Raw genomic sequence first — 27282 nt, forward strand, 5'->3', positions numbered from 1 at the left:
TTTTATTTTATTTTTTAAATTTATTTTTGGCTGTCCAAGTCTTTGCTGCTTCACACAGGCCTTCTCTAGAGCGGGGGTTACTCTTTGTTGCAGTGCGAAGGCTTCTCAATGCAGTGACTTCTCTCATTGCAGAACACAGGCTCGGTATTTGTGGCTCACAGACTTAGTTGCTCTGTGGCATGCAGGATCTTCCCAGATGAGGGACTGAACCCGTGTCCTCTGCATTGGCAGGCAGACTCTTAAACACTGGACCACCAAGGAAGCCCAGCCGCTGCAGGTTTTAAATGCCAAGCTAATGAGTTTGGGATTCAACCTCTAGATAACAAAGAGCAACGAAGATTTCTATGAGCGGAACATGATGTGTACAAAATGATAACTTAGAAAGATGAGTCCACGATGGTGAACACAATGGAATGGGAAAATGAAATAAGTCAAAAAGATGACCACAATAATCAAGGTTTAGGGTTAGGAAGACATGGTATCAATAATGAGAACACAAAGAAATGAGTCTAAAAAACATGCGACTGGCTGTGGGGAAAGGAGAATAAAGTCAAAGGATGACTCACATTTCACACCTGGGAGAGAGATGGTAACACTGAAAGCAAATTTAGATGAGGGACTTTTTATCCCATTCCTGAGATTTTAATTTTTACATAAACATTAAATAAGAGAGGGGAAAAAACGTCATTCCCTCTCACTATCCAAAAATATTATCTTTTAAGTATATCATAAACATTTTCCATGTTAACATACTCTTCACAATTTGGTCTTTGCTACATCAGTTCAGTTCAGTCGCTCAGTCGTGTCCGACTCTTTGCGACCCCATGAATCGCAGCATGCCAGGCCTCCCTCTCCATCACCAACTCCCGGAGATCACTCAGACTCACGTCCATCGAGTGAGTGATGCCATCCAGCCATCTCATCCTCTGTCGTCCCCTTCTCCTCCTGCCCCCAATCCCTCCCAGCATTAGAGTCTTCTCCAATGAGTCAACTCTTCACATGAGGTGGCCAAAGTATTGGAGTTTCAGCTTCAGCATCATTCCCTCCAAAGAAATCCCAGGGCTGATCTCCTTCAGAATGGACTGGTTGCATCTCCTTGCAGTCCAAGGGACTCTCAAGAGTCTTCTCCAACACCACAGTTCAAGAGCATCAATTCTTCGGCGCTCAGCCTTCTTCACAGTCCAACTCTCACATCCATACATGACCACTAGAAAAACCATAGCCTTGACTAGACGGACCTTTGTTGGCAAAGTAATGTCTCTGCTTTTGAATATGCTATCTAGGTTGGTCATAACTTTCCTTCCAAGGAGTAAGCGTCTTTTAATTCCATGGCTGCAATCACCATCTGCAGTGATTTTGGAGCCCAAAAAAATAAAGTCTGACACTGTTTCCACTGTTTCCCCATCTATTTCCCAGGAAGTGATGGGACCGGATGCCATGATCTTCGTTTTCTGAATGTTGAGCTTTAAGCCAACTTTTTCACTCTCCACTTGCACTTTCATCAAGAGGCTTTTGAGTTCCTCTTTACTTTCTGCCATAAGGGTGGTGTCATCTGCATATCTGAGGTTATTGATATCTCTCCTGGCAATCCTGATTCCAGCTTGTGTTTCTTCCAGTCCAGCGTTTCTCATGATGTACTCTGCATAGAAGTTAAATAAGCAGGGTGACAATATACAGCCTTGACGTACTCCTTTTCCTATTTGGAACCAGTCTGTTGTTCCATGTCCAGTTCTAACTGTTGCTTCCTGACCTGCATACAGACTTCTCAAGAAGCAGGTCAGGTGGTCTGGTATTCCCATCTCTTTCAGAGTTTTCCACAGTTTATTGTGATCCACACAATCAAAGGCTTTGGCATAGTCAATAAAGCAGAAATAGATGTTTTTCTGGAACTCTCTTGCTTTTTCCATGATCCAGCGGATGTTGGCAATTTGATCTCTGGTTCCTCTTCCTTTTCTAAAACCAGCTTGAACATCAGGAAGTTCACGGTTCACGTATTGCTGAAGCCTGGCTTGGAGAATTTTGAGCATTACTTCACTAGCATGTGAGATGAGTGCAACTGTGTGGTAGTTTGAGCATTCTTTGGCATTGCCTTTCTTTGGGATTGGAATGAAAACTGCCCTTTTCCAGTCCTGTGGCCACTGCTGAGTTTTCCAAATTTGCTGGCATATTGAGTGCAGCACTTTCACAGCATCATCTTTCAGGATTTGGAATAGCTCAACTGGAATTCCATCACCTCCACTAGCTTTGTTCATAGTGAAGCTTTCTAAGGCCCACTTGACTTTACATTCTAGGATGTCTGGCTCTAGATGAGTGATCACACCATCGTGATTATCTGGGTCGTGAAGATCTTTTTTGTACAGTTCTTCTGTGTATTCTTGCCACCTTTTCTTAATATCTTCTGCTTCTGTTAGGTCCATACCATTTCTGTCCTTTATTGAACCCATCTTTGCATGAAATGTTCCCTTGGTATCTCTAATTTTCTTGAAGAGATCTCTAGTCTTTCCCATTCTGTTGTTTTCCTCTTTTTCTTTGCATTGATCGCTGAGGAAGGCTTTGCTACATAATACTCCATTAAGTTGATCTAGTAAATTTTATGTAAGCATTCCTTCCCGATTGTTCTATTTTTAACTATTACAAATAAATAAAGCTAAAGTAAGGCCTATTGTAACAGCTAATATTTATACAGTGCTTATCACATATCATATTGTTATAATTACTTTATATAATAACTCATTTAATCCATATATCAACCTATACTATTAAAGTACCTATTTGACAGATCTGGAAAATGAGGCACACAGAGGTTAAGCAATTTGCCTAGGATCATATAGTAAATGGCAGGGGTAGAATTTAAATCCAGGAAACCTGGCTCCAGAGTGCATAGCTGGTTTTTTTTCCCTTAGAACTTGGAACATTTGCATGAGTGGAAATATTAGGTCAAAAGGCACAAATTTTTTTTATGACAGTAAGTACTGTCAGTCAGCTTAGTGAGGAGTTTGGGCGAAACAGAAGGGATTTATTAGCATATCAAAGAGGAGATGTCAGAGCAGGAATTAGCAATATGGGCCAAGTACTCAGAGGTGCAGGGGCGAGGGACTGAAAAAGATTTGGGGACCACAGTCATAAAAGTCACAGGAAGCTCATAAAAGTAGAAAAGACTCCTGGGGGAGAAAGCATAAAATAACAAAATTAGAGGATCACTGGTTGCGCCTTGGGGCACACCCACTTCTAGGAAGACACAGAGTCAGAGAAGCTGAGACTCAACCTGGGGTAAAGAGAGACAAAAGGCCAGAAAGGGGTCACCAGAGTTGGGAGACATGAAAACTACTTTGTCGTCTTTACTATGGAAATCATGGGAAGAAAAAGGAAGTTTCAGTAAAGACAGGATGAACAGGAGGATCAAATAAAACAGAGAAATGAATAAAAAAGCAGAAAAACCCCACTGGATTTGGCAATTAGAAGATCACTGATAATAGTGCATAAGTATGAAAGAAATGTGAAAGTACCATGTATGTTTTGATAGTCCAGTAGCAAAAAGATGAGTGACAGGGCTAAGATTAATTAGATAAAGAAACAACTGAAAAGGAAAAGAATATTCAGCACAATAGGAGGAAGGGAATCCAGGATTTGTATTTCACCAGAAATAATACCTCTGTGGATTTATGTTCTTAATGATCCAAACTTTGCCAACAAAGGTCCATCTAGTCAAGGCTATGGTTTTTCCAGTGGTCATGTATGGATGTGAGAGTTGGACTATAAAGAAAGCTGAGCGCCGAAGAATTGATTCTTTTGCTCTATGGTGTTGGAGAAGACTCTTTAGAGTCCCTTGGACTGCAAGGAGATCCAACCAGTCCATCCTAAAGGAAATCAGTCCTGAATATTCATTGGCAGGACTGATGCTGAAGCTGCAACTCCAATACTTTGGCCACCTGATGCGAACAGCTGACTCACTGGGAAAGACCCTGAGGCTGGGAGAGACTGAAGGTGGGAGAAGGGGACCACAGAGGATGAGATGGTTGGATGGCCTTACTGACTCAATGGACATGAGTTTCAGTAAACTCTGGGAGTTGATGATGGACAGGGAGGCCTGGCAAGCTGCAGTCCATGAGGTCACAAAGAGCTAGACACGACTGAGCAACTGAACCGAACTGAATGATCCAATATAATGGAAGGAAACAAGAAGATGCATAATCCAAAAATAATTTCTATTTGATTTTGGAATACATTAGATTTTTTTTTTTAAAGGAGATTGAACTTTCTATGTTGCTTAGGCTACTATTTAACACTTTGCTGTTGTTCAGTTGCTCAGTCATGTCTGACTCTTTGAGACCCTGTGGACTGCAGCACATTCTGTTGACATCAGACTCTTAGATTCCCTTTTTTTACTGCTAAAACTATCTACAAGAGTGTATTCCCTATGTGTACAGCTGGGAGAGGAAAGGGGTGATTTGGGAACAATTTGAAAGAATGAATGGCAAGGGGAACTGGTCCAGTATGAGAAACAACCAACACAAACAGCACACAGGCAGAGTCAAAGGGCGGCTATGCTAAGGTTACTACTTTGCAGCACGATGACAAAGCACCTAGTTTGGGTTCTGGTCTTTTGTGCGAGGGGATGCCAAGAATCCAAAGACTGAACACATACTTCATTAAATGCCTTGTCAGGAATCAGTTAAACTGACGATTTTCAAGCTTTTTTAATGGAGATCCAGAATAAAAATGTGACATCTTGATCTAGCATCGTATATACACATATGTGTGAAACAAAAGTTTCATGTAACAGTACTTCCCTTAATTACATGGTTACACACTCTGATATTTCTATTCTTTCATTTCTTTTAAATGGCGATCACAATACACTAAAATTATATTATGTTCCAACAATTACAATTCACAGACAACCCAGGAAGGGGAAGTGGTAGGCTTCATCTTTACAGCCATCAGAGACGAAATATCATCATTTAAAGAATTCACTAATAAAAAACAACGTAAGTTAAGTGCTCCCATGGACGGCATAGAAACTAAAGCAAAATAAAATCACAATAGTCTAAGATAGAGAAGATTTTTGTCCTGGAAGAGATAGGATGTGAGGCAGACCACGAACGGTAGGTTAAAAAGTCAAACTACAACGGAGGGAACACATTTGACTTCAAGAACAAGTGAAGCAAAGGCATGGCATATCAAGGGAACAATGAATTCCAATAGAAACTGTGTCTCTAAAGGATTTAAATGGCCACTGAAGAAAACGACTTGAGCAGAGAAATCTATTTCTCAGAGCATTTTCTTAACTGGAAACCTACAAAAATGTGACATGAAAGTGACTGCAAAGTAAAAAAAGACATTTGCTTGAAATTTATAGACACTGGATACAAGCAAACTAGAATCAAGCCAGAAAGCATAAAGCTGCTAATCAAATCCCAACAAGATGCAAACACCGAGATTCTTCTTCAGTTACTAAAAAAAACCCATTTTACTAATATATTATTGCTAATTATCGCAGCAGCTACTAATACCTTCCAAGATCTGGTAGCTGCATTCTTTCTGTTGTCACAGTAGACACTTATCTATTTTATGGATAAGGAAACTGAGGTTCAGTTTGAAAGCCAAGTTTGTTTCACATACCGCCTCTCCAAAAAAACCAATATTTTTCTTATTCAAAATAAATAAAAACCCCAGAAAATACCAACCTGTTCTGAAGTAGATAAAGGAAGGGGCAAGGACCCCAGTTCCTTCAGTAATTCATTTGTTTCCTTGGCAAGCTGATTTGTAGAGTGTTGTAACTGTTGCCTAAGAGAGAAAAGATGTGTTTTAGGATATTCTCACTTCTTGAGAGCTGTTAGCATCAGTCTGTTCTCAGAGTGTCTCATGATGCAGGGAATGAAAGGGCACCTGAAGGATGTTCCCAGATGCTCAGGTTCACAACAGAATTCCAGAAGTACCACCTAGTCAAACTCACTTCAAGTTGTCTTCACATTACCGAGTAGAAAGAACCTACCTCAATGAAAACTGCTGATTAGGTATTTTAATTCTTTGGGGAGAAAAGAAAAGCATTCTCAGCAGTTCTGATAGAAATACAAAAGCAGCTGCCCCCACACCTCAATCTAATAGTTTTAACACGCTGAACTCTCTCTGAAAATTCTCACGCTCATTTGCCCAAGAGTTCCGCATGGTTACTGTCTGTCACAGGCCACTGACTAGTGACAGAATCCACGCCCTGGGGGTTGGATGAAATGTGCATTAGAAGCAGAGCTTCTACCCTAGGGAACAACCTCCAAAGATCAACTCCCACGTTTGTGCTTAAAGCTGGTGCTTTTTCAGCTTTACCCTTGGCTCCCTACCTATGCTTTATGCTTGACTTTCTGGCTCTTTTCTCCAAAACAAAGAAGCCCTATACTGTGTTTAAAAAAAAAAAAAAAGTAAGGAGCAGAGGGGAAAGGAAATTAAAGAGGGAAAAATGTGTGGGATTGAAAGGTACTGGAAATACAAAAAAGATTCCTTTCAGTCATGGTTTCTTCTACTATCTGGCCATTTCTGCAACGGTTTTAAGGGAGGACAGAGAAACCACACTACTGATTACTAATATTTTTTCACTGCAAAGGGGTCTCCAAGATAGAAGGGAAAAAAAAAAGCAAAACCAAAAAAATTTAAAAAACCATGAGAGTCAAAACCAAGAGGGAATCAAAAAACCAAAAAACAAAAATGGGAATTTCCTGGTGGTTCAGTGGTCCCCTCTTCCACCGAAGAGGGCACTGGTTCAATCCCTGCTTGGTGAACTAAGATCCAACCAGCCATATGGTACAGCAAAAAAAATAACAATAACAAAATAAAAATCAAAAGCCCCCAAAAAGAGTCAATCCAAAGCTTGAGCATCATGGACAGTACTAACATACCAACAGCTACCTCATGTCTCCATCAAAAAAGCTCAAAGTACTAACAGTAAGTCATTCTCTCACTTCCCAATGTCTAGGACAGGAAACAAAAATAGTGTTAAAGATGGAAACTAGAACTTCTAACAGCAGAAATAGAGTCAAGAAGGACATAATAAAAAGAATCTATTCCACTATTCTCTCCTCAGGCCATTCCAAATACACTTCTTTAATATTATATACAGTTGGAAATCCAACAGATTAGACAAGCACTGTAGATCATCAGGAGGCCTGTGCCAACAAGGAAGCTCCTGTAGGGAGAATGCAGTTTAAGAGTCGTAGGGATTCCCCGTCTACTTCCCTAAATTGTTCTGCTAAGCTGTCCAAGGGAGGAAGAAAAGCAGAGTCCAAGGACTCTGAGAGGCAAGGGAGATCACAACCCATTAATGTATTTTGTTGCTCCTCTTCTAGATCCAGCTGTGACCTCATGTCCCACTGCCTCTTGTGCTGACCTCACAGGCCTGAAACCTAAGCCGCCAAGCAGCAAGAGCATTAAGTGTGTCCCCAAAAGGCCCTCACAAATCCCAAACTTGTTAGGAAGCTACTCACAGATTTTCCTGTAGCTTGCTTGAATCCTGCTTAGTTCCTAGTTGGCTCATCAAGTTCTTTATCTGAGCGGCTGGGGAGAGGAGGAAATAAAAATTTATTAAAAAGAAAAATACATTCATCACAAGCACCGTGGGGAGAGGGAAAGGGATAAATGGGAGACTTGAGATTGATATATACATACTACTATATATAAAGTAGATACCTAATAAGGACCTATTGTAGAGCACAGGGAACTCTACTCAATACCCTGCAATGGTCTATAAGGGAAAATCTGATTCACTGTGCTGTACACCTAAAACTAACACAACATTGTAAATCAATTATACTCCAAGAAAAATTTTTTAAAAAAACAAGCACCCTAATTCTCAGATCACTGGTCTCTCCCCATATCCTGAATAAGAATGTACAACTAATAGAAAGCATGCTATGATCAAGACCCTGGTCTTGATCTTCTAAACTATTCTCTTCTAAATCTACCTGTGAGATCTACCTTTCTCCTAGAGAGTAACTATGCCACTAAGCAGAAGGTGGTGGTTTTCGTCACTCCCAAAGAACTTCCACATTCTACCAGATTTCCAGTGGCACTGGTTAAAATGTTTGTCTCTTTTGGAATGGCCTTGATACCAAGTATCAATTCACAACAATAAACATTTAAATTCATGAATACAAAATAATTTTCTACAGCAAACATTTTTGGAAAGAAAATGTACATTTATTATTGATAATAAGTTACCACTAATTGAGCACTTCTATGTGCCAAGTACTATATTAGGAGCTTTGTATACATAATCTTATTCATTTTCATAGCAACAGTCTGAAGTAGATGTATGTTCATTTTGCAGATGAGGAAACAGATTTAGAGAAGTTAAATATCTTATGTAAGCACACACACAAAAAGAAGTAGGGCAAAAAATTCAACCCCAGGGACATCATACTCCAATGCCTATGTTCTTTTAATTATGCTGTCTGTAGACAAATAGTACATCGCTTTGTTCAGATTACTCTACCAAGATATTGTGCTAAGATCAGGAATGGTCATATTTGAATCCTAGATGTTTAAGGCCCTAGTCTTGGACTAGGAAAGCAGAGTTCCGGAGGAACTGATAGTCAGAAATAGTCTGGCTGGGAATCTGAACACCCTTGTCGCTCACTGACTTCTACAACAGGAATAGAGCCCCTGATTTCCTATGTCCTACTTTCTATTTTCTTTTTCTGTTGGCAGAGAAGATGGGGGAGCTTCATTCATTTATTGAGCTTGAAATTTTATTGTATGTTTGTTTTTTGTTTGTTTGCGTGCTTGCATTTTAAAAGCATTCACTGTCTTCTATAGGGCTTCCCTGGTGGCTCAGAGGGTAAAGCGTCTGCCCACAATCCAGAAGGCCTGGGTTCGATCCCCAGGTCAGGAAGATCCCCTGGAGAAGGAAATGGCAACCCACTCCAGTACTCTTGCCTGGAAAATTCCATGGACGGAAGAGCCTGGTAGGCTATAGTCCATGGGATTGCAAAGAGTTGCACATGACTGAGAAACTTGACAACTGTCTTCTATTGCAAGAAACTGGAATACAGAACACAATAACAAAGTACTTTGTGTCCAGTGGAACATAATTATCTCCAAGTTTCACCAGGACTTCAAGAGATAATATATCACAATAGGTACAGGGCTCCTCTGGCCAAAAGACAGTTCCTTTGTGAGGGCTCTCCTACCCTCTCAGGTTTAATCCAGTTCCACTTGTGAAACACCAGACTGCTAAATGACTGGCTTAGGGGAAGATGAGGAAACCAATGCTTACTGTAACAATTTGTATCTATTATAGGAACAGATTATATAGAAGGCTTCAATGTCCAATAAAAATGAAACTTCACTTATTAGAATTTTAAATTTTAAAAATTGATTGTTCCTTATGATAGGGTGCTTCTTAAATAAAAAATTTGGGGGTCACAGTCATAATACTGACCTTAATTTGGTCACCAAGAGTAGTAAAAAGGCAAGCTTAGTAAGGACCAGTTACCTTACAGAAACACAGATGTGTTAATAGCTTCTAAGTCTGTTAAGAAATAATAATTAGCCAAAATCTTCTAGGTGGTTGCTGAGTGACTCTACACCTAAGGGAAACTGAACAACCTAGCCCTTAACAGCGTCTAGGAGTTATTTCTCCTGCAAAAAATTAACAAACGGAAACCTCAATTAAATAGAGTTGGGAGATCCCAAGGGGGAGCTCTCACACCTACCAGACAGCAGAGCCCAGCAGGAAGACACCTCTAAGCCAGTGAGAAGCCCTGGACTCTGGGGTTGCTGTATTCTTCCCAACTTTCTTTACCCTTCCCTTGCTAGGAGGGGGCTTGCACTTGGCCTGCCCTGATTGCAGACCCCAAACTGCAACTCTCTGGTAACTCTGAATAAACCTATCTTTGCTGGAGAAATATCTGGCAGTTTCTGTTTTAGGTCAACATCCTTAGCCCAGATCACTGTGCCATAATAGGTGTTACAAAGCAAAAGTTTCCACAGTCAAGAATATATATGTGTGTAACACTTCAAATTATGATTTTATCTTATTTTAAGACCATCTTTTAAGCAAAATATAACTCCAATTTTATAACAGAAATATAGATTTCACATGATTAAAAAGTTGCCTTTTGACAAACTTTCCTAAAATATAACTATTCTATTAAATGAGGGTTTTTTAGCTTAATGGTTCCACAGGAAAATGTAAAGCACTATAGAAGATTGCATTCTGCTAAAAAAGCATTATGTAAGATATAAATAACCATTTTTCATCACTAAGATGTATAATGTCCTTCTTACCTAAGTCTAATGGGAATCAGAATCAAAGCTATCAACTGACTGGCCAAACAAATAATTTAAGAAAGAGGACAGACATTAGCATCTACAGAGCGTTCACCATGTGCCAGACACTGGGCTATGTACTTGATGTGGTATGCTGCTGCTAAGTCACTTCAGTTGTGTCCGACTCTGTGCGACCCCATAGACGGCAGCCCACCAGGCTCCCCTGTCCCTGGGATTCTCCAGGCAAGAACACTGGAGTGGGTTGCCACTTCCTTCTCCAATGCATGAAAGGGAAAAGTCAAAGTGAAGTCGCTCAGTCGTGTTCGACTCTTAGTGACCCCATGGACTGCAGCCTTGTGGGCTCCTCCATCCATGGGAGTTTCCAGGCAAGAGTACTGGAGTGGGGTGCCAGGGCCTTCTCCGTTGATGTGGTATAATAAAAAGTATATTTGGTCTTTGTCCTCAGTTCCTGGCAAAGAGTTCCTAAAAGCCTTGGAATTTCCTGAGTGATAGGAGTGTCCTTTGTTATTCATAAAGGGCTCCTTTGGAGCATACAGAGTTTACCTATTGAGGTGACCTAAGCCCTGACAGCCTTAGGGTGGGCAGGGTTTGTCATCGGAAAGACCAAGTAATTAGCAGGTTGGAAATTTCAGTTCCACCCACCAACCTCTGAGAAGGGAAACTGGGGGTAGAGAGAGGAAGTACAGATTAAACTCTATAAATTCTTGAACTAGATTTGATGAGCTTCCAGATTGGTGGACTCCCCAGGTGGTTCAGTGGTAAAGAACTCACCTGCCAATGCAGGAGACTCAAGAGACACAGGTCCGATCCCTGGGTCAGGAAGATCCCCTGGAGGAGGGCATGTCAACCCACTCCAGTATTCTTGCCTGAGAAATCCCATGGACAGAGGAGCCTGGCACAGTCCATGGGGTCGCAAAGAATCAGACACGACTGAGTGACCACACACACACAAGCACAGACTGGTGACCACACACAGATGCAGGGAGGGTGTCAGTGCCCATAGAGAGTATAGATATTTTGAGCTCTTCCTACATACCTTGTTCTAGGAATCTCTTCTATCTGGCTGCTCCTGAATTATGTCCTTTTATAATAAACCAGTCCCTGGTGGGTCAGAAGGTAAAGCGTCTGCCTGCAATGCGGGAGACCCGGGTTCAATCCCTGGGTCGGGAAGATCCCCTGGAGAAGGCAATGGCAGCCCACTCCAGTATTCTTGCCTGGAGAATCCCATGGACAGAGGAGCCTGGCAGGCTACAGTTCACCGGGTCGCAAAGAGTCAGACACGACTGAACGACTTCACTTTCTTTCACTATAATAAACCAGTAAGTGAATGTTTTCCTGAGTTATGTGAGCTGGACTAGCAAACGAGCTGAACCTGAAGAGGGGCTCATGGGAACACCTCCAATACAGCTCACTGGTCAGAAAGACAGATAAGAACCTACACTTACAATTGGCATCTGAAGGGGGTGGGGTCGGGGGAGCCTTGTGGGACTAAGCCCTTAATTTGTGGAATCTGATGCTAACTCCAGGTAGTGTCAGAATTGAATTAAATTGTAGGACACCCCACTTAAGTCCACAGAAACTGACCACTGGTGTGTGGTAAACCCACACACCTGGTGTCAGAAGTATTGAGAGTGGAGGAAACAGCAGAAGAGTGCTTTTCCTTCACTCCGGATAAGCATTATCTTACTGTTGTTGTGCTAGTTGCTCAGTCGTGTCCAACTCTTTGCAACCCCATGGACCATAGCCTGCTAGGTTCCTCTGTCCATGGGATTCTCCAGGCAAGAATACTGGAGTGGGTTACCATTCCCCTCTCCAGGGGATCTTCCCAACCCAGGGATTGAATCCCGGTCTCCCACACTGCAGGCAGATTCTTTACCTTCTGTCCCACCAGGGAAGCCCCTTATCTACTTAGATAAGCATTATTACAGGTGGGTACACTGAGGCTCACGCTGTTGCAAAACTCATTCCTTCATTTAGAATACCTATTCTACAGATATGTGCTCTAGAAGATATTGTTCTCAAGAAGCTTTCCTTTTTAGGAGAAGAGATAATAAGCATGTATCAGGTAGTGGTAAGTGCTATAAAGAAAAACAAAATCAGGTAAGGGCCAGAATAACAGGGTAGGGAGAAGATAGTAGTTTACAGGAGGTAGTCAAAGATGACCTGTCTGATAAGGTGACACAGAGGAGAGACCTAAAGGAAGTGAAAGATCAAACCATGAAAATATCTGGGGGAGAAGCTTTCCAGCAGAGAGCATGAAGCACAAAGTCCCCAAGGCAAGAGCACTTGCTGTGATGGAGAAACAGGGGGCCAATGTGACTAGAGAGAGATGAGAGAGGAGGGGAGCCAGAATACATAGGACCCTGTAAACTGGAGCAAGGCCTTCCAATTTGAATGAAATGGGAAGCCACCAATGGTTTTAAGCAGTGTCATAAAAGTGAAAGCGAAGTCCCTCAGTCGTGTCTTTGTGACCCCATGGACTGTAGCCTACCAGGCTCCTCTGTCCATGGGATTTTCCAGGCAATAGTACTGGAGTGGATTGCAATTTCCTTCTCCAAGGGAATCTTCCCAACCCAGTGATCGAACCCAGGTCTCCCGAGTTGTAGACAGACGCTTTACCGCCTGAGCCACCAGGGAAGTCCATAAAAACCAGAATTCAAATCCAGGGCTAATTCCAATAACCATATTTTTTATGTCACATTAGACTCTCTCAGTTTTCATTCCAATCCCAAAGAAAGGCAATGCCAAAGAATGCTCAAACTACCACACAATTGCACTCATCTCACACGCTAGTAAAGTAATGCTCAAAATTCTCCAAGCCAGGCTTCAGCAATATGTGAACCGTGAACTTCCTGATGTTCAAGCTGGTTTTAGAAAGGGCAGAGGAACCAGAGATCAAATTGCCAACATCCACTGGATCATGGAAAAAGCAAGAGAGTTCCAGAAAAACATCTATTTCTGCTTTATTGACTATGCCAAAGCCTTTGATTGTGTGGATCACAATAAACTGTGGAAAACTCTGAAAGAGATGGGAATACCAGACCACCTGACCTGCCTCTTGAGAAACCTGTATGCAGGTCAGGAAGCAACAGTTAGAACTGGACATGGAACAACAGACTGGTTCCAAATAGGAAAAGGAGTACATCAAGGCTGTATATTGTCACCCTGCTTATTTAACTTCTATGCAGAGTACATCATGAGAAATGCTGGACTGGAAGAAACATAAGCTGGAATCAAGATTGCCAGGAGAGATATCAATAACCTCAGATATGCAGATGACACCACCCTTATGGCAGAAAGTAAAGAGGAACTCAAAAGCCTCTTGATGAAAGTGCAAGTGGAGAGTGAAAAAGTTGGCTTAAAGCTCAACATTCAGAAAACGAAGATCATGGCATCCGGTCCCATCACTTCCTGGGAAATAGATGGGGAAACAGTGGAAACAGTGTCAGACTTTATTTTGGGGGGCTCCAAAATCACTGCAGATGGTGACTGCAGCCATGAAATTAAAAGACGCTTACTCCTTGGAAGGAAAGTTATGACCAACTTAGATAGCATATTCAAAAGCAGAGACATTACTTTGCCAACAAAGGTCCATCTAGTCAAGGCTATGGTTTTTCCTGTGGTCATGTATGGATGTGAGAGTTGGACTGTGAAGAAGGCTGAGCACCGAAGAATTGATGCTTTTGAACTGTGGTGTTGGAGAAGACTCTTGAGAGTCCCTTGGACTGCAAGGAGATGCAACCGGTACATTCTGAGGGAGATCAGCCCTGGGATTTCTTTGGAGGGAATGATGCTGAAGCTGAAACTCCAGTACTTTGGCCACCTCATGCGAAGAGCTGACTCATTGGAAAAGACTCTGATGCTGGAAGAGATTGAGGGCAGGAGGAAAAGGGGACGCCAGAGGATGAAATGGCTGGATGGCATCACTGACTCAATGGACTTGAGTCTGAGTGAACTCTGGGAGTTTGTGATGGACAGGGAGGCCTGGCGTGCTGCGATTCATGGGGTCGCAAAGAGTCAGACACAACTGAGCGACCGAACTGAACTGAACTGAGACTCTCTCACAGGCAGACTACATTTCCTCCTTTAGAGGAAATACACAGAATGTAGTGACTTAGGGCAGGCTTCCATTTGCCAGTGTTGCACTTTGCCCCACCCTGCTTATCTGACAGCTCCCTAACTTAACAGCTCTGTCCTCCAGATAGGCTGACGCCCTTGCTCCAACCCGCTCCCTTCCCTAAGGCCCTGCCACCTTTGGGAAGGTTCCTGCATATTTACCGGAGTCCAGCAGAGTGCCAGCACCCAGGGAGCAGGAAGCAATTGCTGATTAATTCAGTTAGCCTCAGTTTTGAGACTTCCCTGGTGGCTCAGACGGTAAAGCATCTGCCTACAATGCAGGAGACCCAGGTTTGATCCCTGGGTGGGGAAGATCCTCTGAAGAAGGAAATGGCAACTCACTGCAGTACTCTTGCCTGGAAAATCCCATGGGAGGAGCCTGGTAGGCTACAGTCCATGGGGTCGCAAAGAGTCGGACACAACTGAACGACTTTACTTCCTCAGTTTTATGTCATGCCACTTTCAAGGCAGCAGATATGAACGAACATGAGCTAGGAATAATGAGACCTAAATTCTAAAGCCAAACAGGACCACTAACTACATGTATGGCACCAGATAAATCATTTCATGTTGCTGGGTCTCTTTCACCAATTGTATATGATATTCAGGTTTAACTAACACATATTGAGTACTTTTTGTCTGTCACAGTACTTACTATTTGTGTGGGTGGGGTTTTTTTCCTCATTCAATTACTATGACTACATAAGGACTAAATGACCCTTAAGTACTCCCACCACTGCTCAATGATAAAAGTCAACAATAATGAAGAAGCTCTAGTCCCAGAATGATGCTGTGTAACCAAGCAGTTTTTTTGCAAGACTGAGTTTGGCTGAGAGAGACTCTGCCTCTCTGTACAAATGGGACTGGACTGACTATACACCTCTGGAGAGGAGGGACCACATTCTACTCATTTTTGTATTTGCATAACCACACATGCATACACACTCCTCCAGAAAATAATTGGTTACAGGGTGACACATAGAGGTAAATGTTACTAGTATGGCAGTTCAAGGAAACAGATCTCATCTTACTGACTGTCTTTACATAGAGCATTCTCTTTAGAAACTCTAGAGATTTCAAAATTTCAAGTTGTTAATCACCAATCAAAATGTATTAAGTGCCCTAGACAGCAAAGGGGGTTTTACAGACTATGGGGGAAAAGTCAATTTAAAATCAGCTGTTCTTGGTTTAAACTCAGCTGAGAACTTTTTTTACCTAGTCTTTTCTGACTTCTTTTGTTTGCTGAGATACATAAATTGGGATGGGGGGATTGGGTGGAGGGAGGAGGACTTTATAGCGTCACTTGTTAGCTAAACACCAGAATGAATCCAAGCTTTCATTAATTCTATTCAAATTCCTGAATATTGATATTTTCCTAAAAGTTTCCAGCAAGATGCCCCAAAACTCAAATGATAAGGACAGTAATGTCTTTGTTTACTGGAAGTAGAATTCTTTGTATAATGCCCTCCATAACCACCAACATCAGAGTTTATTTGAAAATAGTGACTCAATGACCCATCTGTTTCACAACCAAGAACTGTATCACTTGAGACTTCCCTGATGGTCGAGTGGTTAAAACCACCTGCCATTGCAGGGGACATGGGTTTGATCCCTAGTCCAGGAAGATCCCACATGGTGGGGAACAACTCAGCCTGTGTGCCACAACTATTGAGCCTGAGAGCCTAGAACCTGTGCTCTACAGCAAGAGGAGCCACCGCAACGAGAAGCCCACACACCACAACCAGAGAATAGCCCCCACTCCCTACAACTAGAGAAAGCTCAGGGCAGCAAGGAAGACGGAGCCCAGCTACAAAAGTAAACAAATAACTCTTTTTAAAAAAAGAAAAGAACTGTATCCCTTAAACCTAAAGCACAAAAAGAAACAGTTACATACACACTTATTTTTCCCTTGAATGCACTTAAGATGTTAAAAAGTAAAGTGATACTTTTTGGAATAATTTTTATCAAAATGGGTTAAATCTAGAAGAGTTTTCTGGTCAGCTTAGTTAATGAGAAAACTCCTTTTCTAAGCATTCTAGTAAATGAAAGTTTTACTTTTAGACTGATTTGTTACATTTTGGATGAAAATCACTGGGTATCTATCCTCTATGAAATGCTACATAATCTGGAAACCAGATGACTAGGCCAAATGTAAAGACAAGTTCTTCAGTTCTGTGTAAGCAATTTTGTTATTTTTAAAACTAGGCCTCAATTTCTCCTATCACTGACCTCTCATGTTTAAAAGCATGTCCTGGCTAAAACTTTTACAAGACTACAAAGCAAACCAATTTATTGCACATTACAGGTAACATCCACACTAGGAACTGCTCTAAACTGAACACTCTTCGTGGACTTTTAGCTGAGATCAGCTTTTAGCAGAATCTGAATCTCCAAATGAACCTTAGTTCATATCAAAGTCTAGACACACTGAAAGCAACTACCATAAAGGTAAACAAGCAAACATATATTCAAGGAAAGAATCGTATTTACATAAAATGAGAACATGATAGCTTACGTTACGACATAAGTCATGACAATGAAGTCATCTCAGCGTCTTACTCTGAAAATTAGGTTTGCATCGTTTTTGCAAAGCTATCATGAAAATGACCTGACTTTTTAGCCACTATGATAGGAAAGCTCTAAACTAAACTGAACACAAACACTGAATATCGAAGGTATAATCTTCTATTTACCACACCCATGACAGAACACACAACGGGTTAAGAACATAGACTCTGAATTGAGACTGCCTGTGTGTTATTCCCAGTTCCACAATTCCTAGTAAAAGGCTCCACTCCTTTGTGCCTCAGTTTCCTCACCTAAAAAATGGGAATAACAAGAGAATCCTCGTGTGGCTGCTGTGAGGCTGACATTAAGACAATATGAAGCTAAATTCAGAACAGTGTCTGGCACTTAAAAGAACTCAATCAAGCATAGCTATTATTATCAAACTCGAGACCAAGAAAAATGTACTTAGCGATGATAAAAATCAATTAAGTACATACTGAATGCCAACTATTAACACATATCCACTGCAGTGCCAGGCCCTGTAGTTAAGAGAGAGCTGTACAATGCATGGTTGCTATCCCCACAACACTAACAGTGATCTCTCAGTTGGAATAACAAGGTCAAAAAGCATGCATTAATTACAGAATACACAATAAAGTAAGTGCTAAGCTTGCGAATTCAGAAAGAAAAACAAAATGACAGTTAACATTTCTTAAACAATGCTGCAGGCCTGCTTCAAGCACTTTACATAAATTTCCTCATTTAATTCTCATGATCCTATGAAGTAAAGACTGTTATTAACTCCATCTTACAGATGAGGAAACTGAAACGGAGAAGTACAGCAATATGCTTACACAGCTAGTCAGAAGCAGATCCAGGACTCAAACCCAGACCGTCTGACTCCTGAGCCCGCTCACTTAACTACTAAACTATGGTGGAGCAGGGGACTCAACCAATGCTATTCCGGCCGGGCACTATACTAGGCACTTTCAAAGAACGCATTTTACCAATAACATTCATTTTACAGATGGGGTAACAGACAGAAAGGGGAACTGCTCCAGGCTAACGGGACAACGTAGAGGAGCAAGAACTCTGTCACAGATCTGCTGAGCCTAACTCCCGGGCTCCTGTTGACTTCATTCTTTGAAAAGCAAGGGAAAGCTTAGTTACAAGGAGCAAGATTTAAGCACAACTCAAAGGATTTGTATAATTTAGGTGGTTTGCGAGGTAGGGAACGATTGAAGAAAGGAGGAATAGAATGAGCAAAAACTTGCTGCAGAAATCAATGTTTAGGGATGTTAAGAAAAATAGCCTGCCTGGAGCAAAGGGTGACGAATAGGAGAAAATATGGCTAATTTGGATTAAGATGACAAAGACAATGGAAGCAAAGCGGAATGCTAAGACCTGATGCAGCAACAACAGCCAGGCACTGTAGGCTCTTGAGGAGGTAAGAGGGATTTTAGACATACTGCTGATAGCATTATTGGGGTGAACTAGAAAGGAAACAGAAACACTGAGACTATGCTGCTGGATACAGATGTTGAGATCATGAAGACTTCACAAAGTGGGCAACAAAATAAACAGCAAAGGCAAACAATTTTAAAAGAACAGCCCACAGGATTTCACACAACAGTCAATTTTAAAAGTTTAGCTGCTTTTAAGTTTTTAGTAAACAAAATCATATCAATAAATTAGCAACATTAAAGAACAGACATGCTGTTCTTTAATCTCTTCAGAGATAACTTGGAGCCTGTTAGGTTATTGCCCTCTATCTGCCCAGACCCTTCATTTCACAACAGGTGGAGTCAAACATTTTTCTTCTGTTGCCCACACATACTGATAACAACCGTTTGTGCCAGGCAGTCAACCTTAGCTGTACCTGTAACAACCCACACAGTGGCCTGCCGTATTTCAGCCTGAAAGGCTCAGCAATTCCAAACCCACAAATGCAGCTGAAAAGTTGAGAAAAAAGAATAAGATATTCTCTCATATTTTCAATAAATACAGGTCAGCAAATAAATACGAGACAGCAAAAGAGACACTGATGTATAGAACAGTCTTATGGACTCTGTGGGAGAGGGAGAGGGTGGGAAGATTTGGGAGAATGACATTGAAACACGTAAAATATCATGTAAGAAACGAGTTGCCAGTCCAGGTTCGATGCACGATACTGGATGCTTGGGGCTAGTGCACTGGGATGACCCAGAGGGATGGTATGGGGAGGGAGGAGGGAGGAAGGTCTAGGATGGGGAACACATGTATACCTGTGGCGGATTCATTTTGATATTTGGCAAAACTAATACAATTATATAAAGTTTAAAAAAAAAAAATACAGGTCCTTGCAGGACTATATGGACGTGGGCATATGTCTGAAGCAGGGGGCGGAGGGGGGTGGGTGTCACATCCATACTGTATACTTAGGTACACTGGCCAAGTTTGGGGAATGGGTACCAGCCTGGTAAATGGGTAGAGACAATGTCACCCTACCCATTTCCAACTCCCAGAGCCTCACTAAACAATCCCAAAGGGAAAATTCCAACTCACACTGCCTAGGGTCATAAGATGTGGTAGGAACCACATCGCACAAGGTAAATGAGGCAGGGAGAGTTTCAAGATGGAAAAAATCTCATTCATTCAAATCTACTAAATACAATTTACTGAGCATCAAGACCCTAAATAATATGATCCCTGGCTATCTCCACGGCCTCTTTTCCTACTATGCTTCCTTCTCTAACTGCAGTCCAGACACATTAGTCTCCCTGCCATTCTTGGAGGCACTGAGGTCTTTGCTCTTGCAGTTTCCTCTGCCTAGAATGCCTTCCCTCAGCTACTCACATGGCTCCCTCATTTCATTCAGGGGTCTACTTAGAGAGGTCCTCCTTGACCATCTGATGTAAGAATAAATAGCACTTCTTTCTCTGGTTACTTTGTGTCTCCTTATCCTGCTTTATTTTTCCTTCATAGCACTTACTATTTCTCAACATTAGTTATATATGTGTATGTATGCCTATGTATGTATATACACACATTCATACACACACATATATACACACACACACACTATCAGGGCAGGGTTTTGTCTATCTTGCTCATCACTCCATCCCCTGTGCATAGCAGGTGCTCAAAGAATATTTGTTGAACAGCGAATAAGTGAATCTATCATATGGGTAGATCTTAGGTAAGTACTAGAAATATAAAGATGAATAAGTCATGTCTCATTTCTTCGAAGGAACTAACAATCTAGCAGGAGAGGTAGACCAACCACAAGAGGAGAAAGTTCCACAGCTCAGGCATTCCCCATAGCTTCCTATGAAGAGTAAAAAAAAAAGTCACTTCTAACCTGCTGAAGTGTTAGCTGCTACAAAACTAATATTAATTAAAAATTATAAAAAGGCTAAATGTTGGTCATAAGAGACAGATCTGGTTTCAAGTTTCTTATCCTGTTTCCTAACCCATAAAAAGAAATAATACTGGTAATTACTTCAAAGGGTTGTTACAAAATCAACACTTACATCGCTGTAAAGCACGTACAACGCCTGGCACACAGTAAGCACCAAAAATGTTAGCTATTAATGTTATTAATGGCTGAATCCAACTATTACTTGAGCCTGATGCCTAACCAAGAGCTAAATCTTATGAATTCTATCGCCAAAGACACCTCTCCTATCCTTTCTTTCATTTTCAGTTCCTAACTGGTATCTCTGATTCCAGTCTCTCCCTTCCAACTCGATTTACACATTTCTACAGAATTAAATCCAAACCCATTAGGTTAGCAATTAAAGCTCTTCATATCTAGGTCCCAACTTAACCTTTCCAAGCCTACTTTGCACTCCATTCTAGAATCCACCACACTAGCCAAATTAAACCACTCTACTTTTTTATACACAGCACATGCTTTCCCCCTACCATGCCTTGTTCATTTAATTCCCTCCTTAAATGCCCTTCTCTTATTTACTGTAAAAAGTTCAAATCCTTTCCACCATCTTTCCAGCCAGACCTAACTCAAATGCCATAATGCCTTCCCTGGTCCCTCCCAAGTGAAAAAGATGTCTCTCCTGACTACCTATAATTTTATTATATCTCTTCTATAGCACCAAATCCTTTCAGTTGCTATGTGCACCAAAGGCTCCCTGCCAGTTCTTATACACAGTACATGCATGATACTCAAATGCATACAAAATGAACATTTCACACATAGACATTAAAATTAGAATTGGTCTCAACAATAAATTTTTGGCTTTGAATCAGAATTTTCTGATCTAGCCTGTGTTACAGCTCCCTCACAAAAGGAAACTGGAACACAAAGTACTATACTTCCGAACCAATGGTCATATATTTTTAAAATATTTTTTGGCTGCACCATGCAGCATATGGGATCTTAGTTCCCCAACCACAGTGTGAACCTGCGCCCCATGCAGTGGAAGCATGAAGTCTTAACTTCCCTGGACCACCAGGAAAATCCCACCAGTGGTCATGTAAATTTTTGTTTCGGATTTCACAGATTACATAGTCTTCTTTCCACTCCCAAGGCGCCAAGACTCAAATGATTTCCATCAGAAACTTTCCCTCTCTCAGATTCTACATTACATATTAAATTTAAAAGCTAAGTGGTATTTTTCTTTAAAATATAGAACATAATTGTGATTCAGGACCAACTAGTTCTACCTATTAACAAGGCACAGCCAAGCTCACAAAAACACAACAATAAACAACAAGGATGATGATACCATTCCTTCCAAGTAGTTACTGCTGCTGCTGACCTCCTGTTTATAAGGCTCTGAGATGATCTTCAGGCACAAGATTTAACTCATTCATCTACAGTCTCATTTAGACCCTAACAGTGGGGAGGCAGTTTTAAGACAAGCAATGACATTCTGAAATCCACCACCAATTCTACCATGTCTTACTTGCTATGTGATTGTGGCCATGTCCCTGAGCTTCTCTGTGTATCATGCTTGTTCAAAAGAGTAACTAGATGGGGAAGGAAAACAAAAGACTCATCAGCTTGAAATCCAAAAACACGCAAATTTTCTGCTACAAAAGACAAAATACTGTAAACTGAAGTGTCTTTGGTGAATTCTCTTTATTAAAGTAGAAGTCATCTGATCCCTTGAATACAAGTCATTGTAACTGACTTTCAAACGTTACAGGAAGAACTGTATTAAAGTCACCAAAACACATGCATTCTCCACTCTGCTTAATTGAAAGCAGCTGACTTTCAAGAAGCCAGAAGCTGAGCAGAATGTAAAGTCTAAACCAGTAAACAACTCCCGATCCAAACTGGTCAAAGAGAAGTGGGTGGAGGGAAGCAGATGACAGGAAAAACTCGGCTGACCGCTGCATCAGGTTGACTCACTCACTGCTCTGGAGCAGACAAACACACCCTCCCACCCTGGGGCTGTCAGGACTGCTGTCTTAGCCCCAAAACACCTTAAGGGCAGAACTCCTGAGAAGAAACTCGAGCTTCAGTTGAGGCGCCGGACCCTCAGGGTGCCTGGGCCTGGCAGATTCGCGGATGGCAGGCCACCGTATCCAGAGCGGAGCGCCCGAGACGGCCTCAGGTGTGGCTTTGGGCTCCGCCGTCCCGGCAGCCTCGTCAGGACGGCCCCCGCCCCCCCAGCCGCCGCGGTACCCCGGCTCACTGGCTTGGCTGATCCGCTGGATGTTGCCGCTGCATGTCTGGATGATGCTGTTGAAGTCCCGGAGCGGGGGCCCCGAGCCCCCCGGGTTCCGGTACATGTCTAAGGGACCGTAGGACATGACGAGGAGCAGACAGCGACTAGCCCTGCACCGCGCTCCTACCGGAAACAGCCGCCAGACCCGACCCGCAGGCTGACAGGGAAACCGGGAAGAGAAAGGGCGGGGACGGGATGAAGCTGCGTGCGCACTAGCCCCGCCCCCTCGCGGCGCGCTCGCGACCGCTCCGGCTCGACCCGCCCCGCATTTGCGCAGGCGCTGCCGGACCTGGCGGCTGAAAGGTAGCTTAGAGACGCGACGCCCTGGAGTTTGCGGGGCGGAGCGATGACGTCATGCCGTTGGGACTCGGATGGGAGAGTCTGGGGTGGCGGTGTTGTTTATTGTCATGGCACGGCGACAGAAGGCAAGAATTTTTCAATTAGCATAAAATTGTACCAGATGATCTCAGCCCTAACATCCTATCCTGTTCTATTCTGAGAACTCAGGCCCAAATATGGAGAATTCGACAACCTTGAAACCCAGATCCGTAACCAAACTCCTGAGATTCCTCACTGTTTTCATCCCCTAGGGCTTTGGGAGGATTTTTGAAGCACTTTTATGGTTTACAAATCACTTTCATTTCTCTCTCCACCCCTCTTCTAGTCTGCGTGCTTAGTCGCTCAGTCGTCTTCGACTCTTTGCAACCCTATGGGCTGTAGCCCGCCAGGTTCCTCTGTCTATGGAAGTTTCCAGGCAGGAATATGGGAGTGGGTTGTCATTTCCTTCTCCAGGGGATCTTTCCCCACCTAGGGATCGAACCAGCGTCTCTTGTGTCTCCTGGATTGGCAGACGGATACTTGATCAGTGCGCCACCTGGGAAGCCTAACAATAAAATAATAATGAAAAGATTTTTAAAGCACGTATTATGTGTGACCCCCCTCCCCGCCCCCCCCCCCCCACTGCAGTTCAGTTATTCATAAGCTGTTTCACGCCAAGGGACGATGTCCTAACTATTCTTACCTTCAGACTAGATAACAGACCCAATGGACTGTAGACTACCACGCCCCTCCATCCGTGGGATTCTCCAGGCAAGAGTACTGGAGTGGGTTGCCATTTCCTTCTCCAGAGGATCTTCCCAACCCGGCTCTCCCGCATTGTAGGCAGATGCTTTACCATCTGAGCCACCAAGGAAGTCATGGATAACGGACAATCGATTTTTAAATGTTGAAGTAAAGTAACAACAGAACAAGCATGATCATTTTCCCTATTTCAGGTGAGAAAGTTAATGCCACAGAGGTTAATTTGCTTTTCTGAGATTTGACTGCAAAACCCAAGCACTAAGCTAATTGTATTGTCATCTTGCTATGTCCTTAAAATGCATTCTCATATTACCAAATTCATTCTCCATCTAAATCCCTCCAAATAGCTTCTTCATCTATATCCCAAACCAGGATTTCTTGGAGAACTAGATTCTCAATTTTTTAAAATCATTCCCTTAAGTAACTTGTAATGTATGACCTCAGTGTTTCCATAGAAGACTGCATTTTGTGAGCTTATGGTAAATGGAAAGACAAGGGTAGATTTTGCTTTGGGGGGAGATCAAGATAGACAGAAGTGAGGGGAAACTGGCAGTGTTTGTTTTCCATTTTCTCCACCCCACTTCACCCCAGTCTGCTTTGCAATCTCTGGGGAATGACCAAGAGAGGAAGCTGCTTGTCTGTGTGGGAGGGGGCCCTTAATGGGCGAATGAGCCTACGTGCAGCCTTAGAGCTTTTATAAGCAAATCTGTCTCTATTTTTTTGTTGTTGTTGGAGCATTTATAAGAGCTTTTTTTCTCTCTCTCTCTCTTTAGAAAAGGACAGATGACATTTGGGGGCTCTCATTCTGGTTTTTAAAACCATATATATATATTTTTAGAATCCATAGTTTTATATGTTTGCCGGCTAAGTCGCTTCAGTTGTGTCTGACTCTTTGCAACCCCACGTCTCTTCTGTCTCCTGCATTGGCAAATGGGTTCTTTACCACTAGCGCCAACTGGGAAGTCCATAGTTTTATATATCTTGCCAGCAAAGGTCCATATAGTCAGAGCTATGGTTTTTCCAGTAGTCAGGTATGGATGTGAAAGTTGGACCATAAAGAAGGCTGAGCTGAAGAATTGATGGTTTTGAGTTGTGGTGCTGTAGAAGACTCTTCAGAGTCCCTTGGACGGCAAGGAGATCAAACCAGTAACTCCTAAAGGAAATCAACCCTGAATATTCATTGGAAGGACTGATGCTGAAGCTGAAGCTCCAATACTTTGGCCACCTGACATGAGAGCCAACTCATTGGAAAAGACCCTGATGCTGGGAAAGATTGAGGACAGGAGGAGAAGGGGGTGACAGAGGATGAGATGGTTGGATGGCATCACCTACTCAATGAACATGAGTTTGAGCAAACCCCGGGAGATAGTGAAGGACAAGGAAGCCTAGTGTGCTGCGGTCCATGGGATCACAGAGTTGGACACAACTTAGCACCTAAACAACAATGGTAGTATTGTATGGACTTCCCAGGTGGCACTAGTGGTAAAGAATCCCCCTGCCAATGCAGGAGACCTAAGAGATGCCGGTTCGATCCCTGGGCGGGGAAGATCCCCTGGAGGACGGCATGGCAACCCACTCCAGTATTCTTGCCTGGAGAATCCCATGGACAGAGGAGCCTGGCAAGCTACAGTCCATAGGGTCACAAGAAGTTGGACATGACTGAAGCGACTTAGCACACAGCATACATAGTAGAGTAAATCAGTATTCTTGTCTGGGAAATTCCATAGACAGAGGAGCCTGGCTGGCTACAGCCCATGACAAGAGTTGTACACGACTTAGCAACTAAAGCACCACCATAGTTGGAGAAGGAAATGGCAATCCACTCCAGTACTCTTGCCTTGGAAATCGCATGGACGGAGGAGCCTGGTATGCTACAGTCCATGGGGTCACGAGAGTTGGACACAACTGAGCAACTTCACTTTCACTTTTCACTTTCAGGCATTGGAGAAGGAAATGGCAACCCACTCCCATTCTCTTGCCTGGAGAATCCCAGAGACAGAGGAGCCTGGTGGGCTGCCATCTCTGGGGTCACACAGAGTCGGACACGACTGAAGCAACTTAGCAGCAGCAGCACCACCACCACCATAGTAAATAATGTACATTGTACTTTTTACTTAGAAAATAGCCTTGGGAATGTTTTCATTTACATTTGACTCTGTTCAATGAAGTGAAGTTCAGTAAAGGTTTTCATCCTGGTTTGAAGTAGTGGTTGTTATTGTTGGTTTTTCTCCAACTAAAATAAAAAGTGGTTTTCCATCTGTGCCATGGCTATCTTGTGCTGTCACTTGTAGCAATACATTTGTGCCTTGCAAATACTAAATGTCAAATGAGTATATATTGAATTTATACATGAATAATAAATAATAAGTATCATTTCTTAAATGCCCATCCAGGCAATGTGAACACATTTTACAAAGTTACTGGTAATTCCTAAGATGAAACCCATCTGATAGAGACCACCTATGGTCTGACAGATTTATTAACTTAATGCTGCAAAAGGGACAGTTATGGGGCATCTTACCAAGCACAGGGAGAGAGAGAATTATTCTAGAATTTTTAAGGATGGACTGTAGGTAAAATTTAAAAGAAGCAGTGTTTCTGATAGCCTCAAAGCATACCAGGCTATGTGTAAAGGGATTATCATCGGGCCTGAGCTAACAAGAGGACTCAGAATCCTGTTTCCTTGGAAACTAACAACGTGAAGATAAATGTGGAATGCTGTATCTAGAAACCCCTTATCTGAAGCTCTGCACCTGGGTTGGAAATTGAGGCTGCTTCTCTGTGTCAAAGTCACTCAGATGCTCCAGGCAAGTGTGGAATGTTCTGGTCTCACTGATATTTCAAATAGCAGATTTTCTGAAAAGCACTGCTTTTAGAAAATGAGATTTCTCAGCATTATGTCTTTTTTGCTAATTGTCAAAAACAGTTTTTCATGGTTTGAACCCATCAAGGTGAGATTAACTCCTTGGTAACAGATGAAGAAACGGGTGTTCTCTAGAGGTCTGGATGCTTGCCCACCATCATGCAGCTATTAAATTGCAGAGCTATGATTCATGCATATTCTATGACCCAGTAATTCTACTAACTATATACTCAACAGGTGTGCATCAATATGTGTTCCAAAAACCAAGTATTAGGAAGTTCATACCAGCATTTTTTATGACTAAGCAGATTTCATCTGTATTAATTTATGATTAACATACAATATACAGATATTACATGTTCATTTCAATGAATTTTGACATTTGTATATACCCACATACTGTGTTAGTTGCTCAGTCATGTCCAACTCTTTGTGACCCAGTGGACTGTAACCCGCCAGGCTCCTCTGTTCATGGAATTCTCCAGGCAAGAATAATGAGTGGGTTGCCATTTCCTTCTCCAGGGAATCTTCCCAACCCAGGGATCGAACCAGTGTCTCCTGCATTGCAGGCAGATTCTTTTTCATCTCAGCCACCAGCCACCAGGGAAGCCCATACACCCACATAACCACCACCCAAACTGAGAAACACAACATTTTCATTGTCATCAAAGAAAGTTTCTTCAAACTGTGGTCCTTTTTTTGTGGGAGGGGCTACACTGGGTCTTCATTGCTGCACTTGGGCTTTCTCTAGTTGTGAGC

At 42.4% G+C, this 27282-nt stretch overlaps 1 protein-coding gene and 1 non-coding gene across 2 annotated transcripts in view; one reads left to right on the plus strand and one right to left on the minus strand.

Annotated features, from left to right (window-relative positions):
• The window catches only part of STX12 (syntaxin 12), a 36155-nt gene extending 13355 nt beyond the window's left edge, over nt 1–22800 (minus strand). The window contains exons 1-3 of the mRNA XM_061391474.1: nt 22548–22800; nt 7476–7545; nt 5688–5787 (exon numbers count right to left, since the gene is read on the minus strand). Of these exons, the coding sequence (XP_061247458.1) occupies nt 5688–5787; nt 7476–7545; nt 22548–22665 (288 nt within the window). The 5' untranslated portion in view covers nt 22666–22800. The remainder of the gene's footprint in view (nt 1–5687; nt 5788–7475; nt 7546–22547) is intronic.
• Nucleotides 14638–14709, plus strand: TRNAC-ACA (transfer RNA cysteine (anticodon ACA)). Its single transcript has one exon. It is a non-coding gene; the product is annotated as a tRNA-Cys (tRNA).
• Nucleotides 22801–27282: the final 4482 nt, after the last annotated feature.

This window comes from Bos javanicus, chromosome 2, assembly GCF_032452875.1.
Source record: "Bos javanicus breed banteng chromosome 2, ARS-OSU_banteng_1.0, whole genome shotgun sequence".
NCBI classification, from domain to species: Eukaryota; Metazoa; Chordata; class Mammalia; order Artiodactyla; family Bovidae; genus Bos; species Bos javanicus.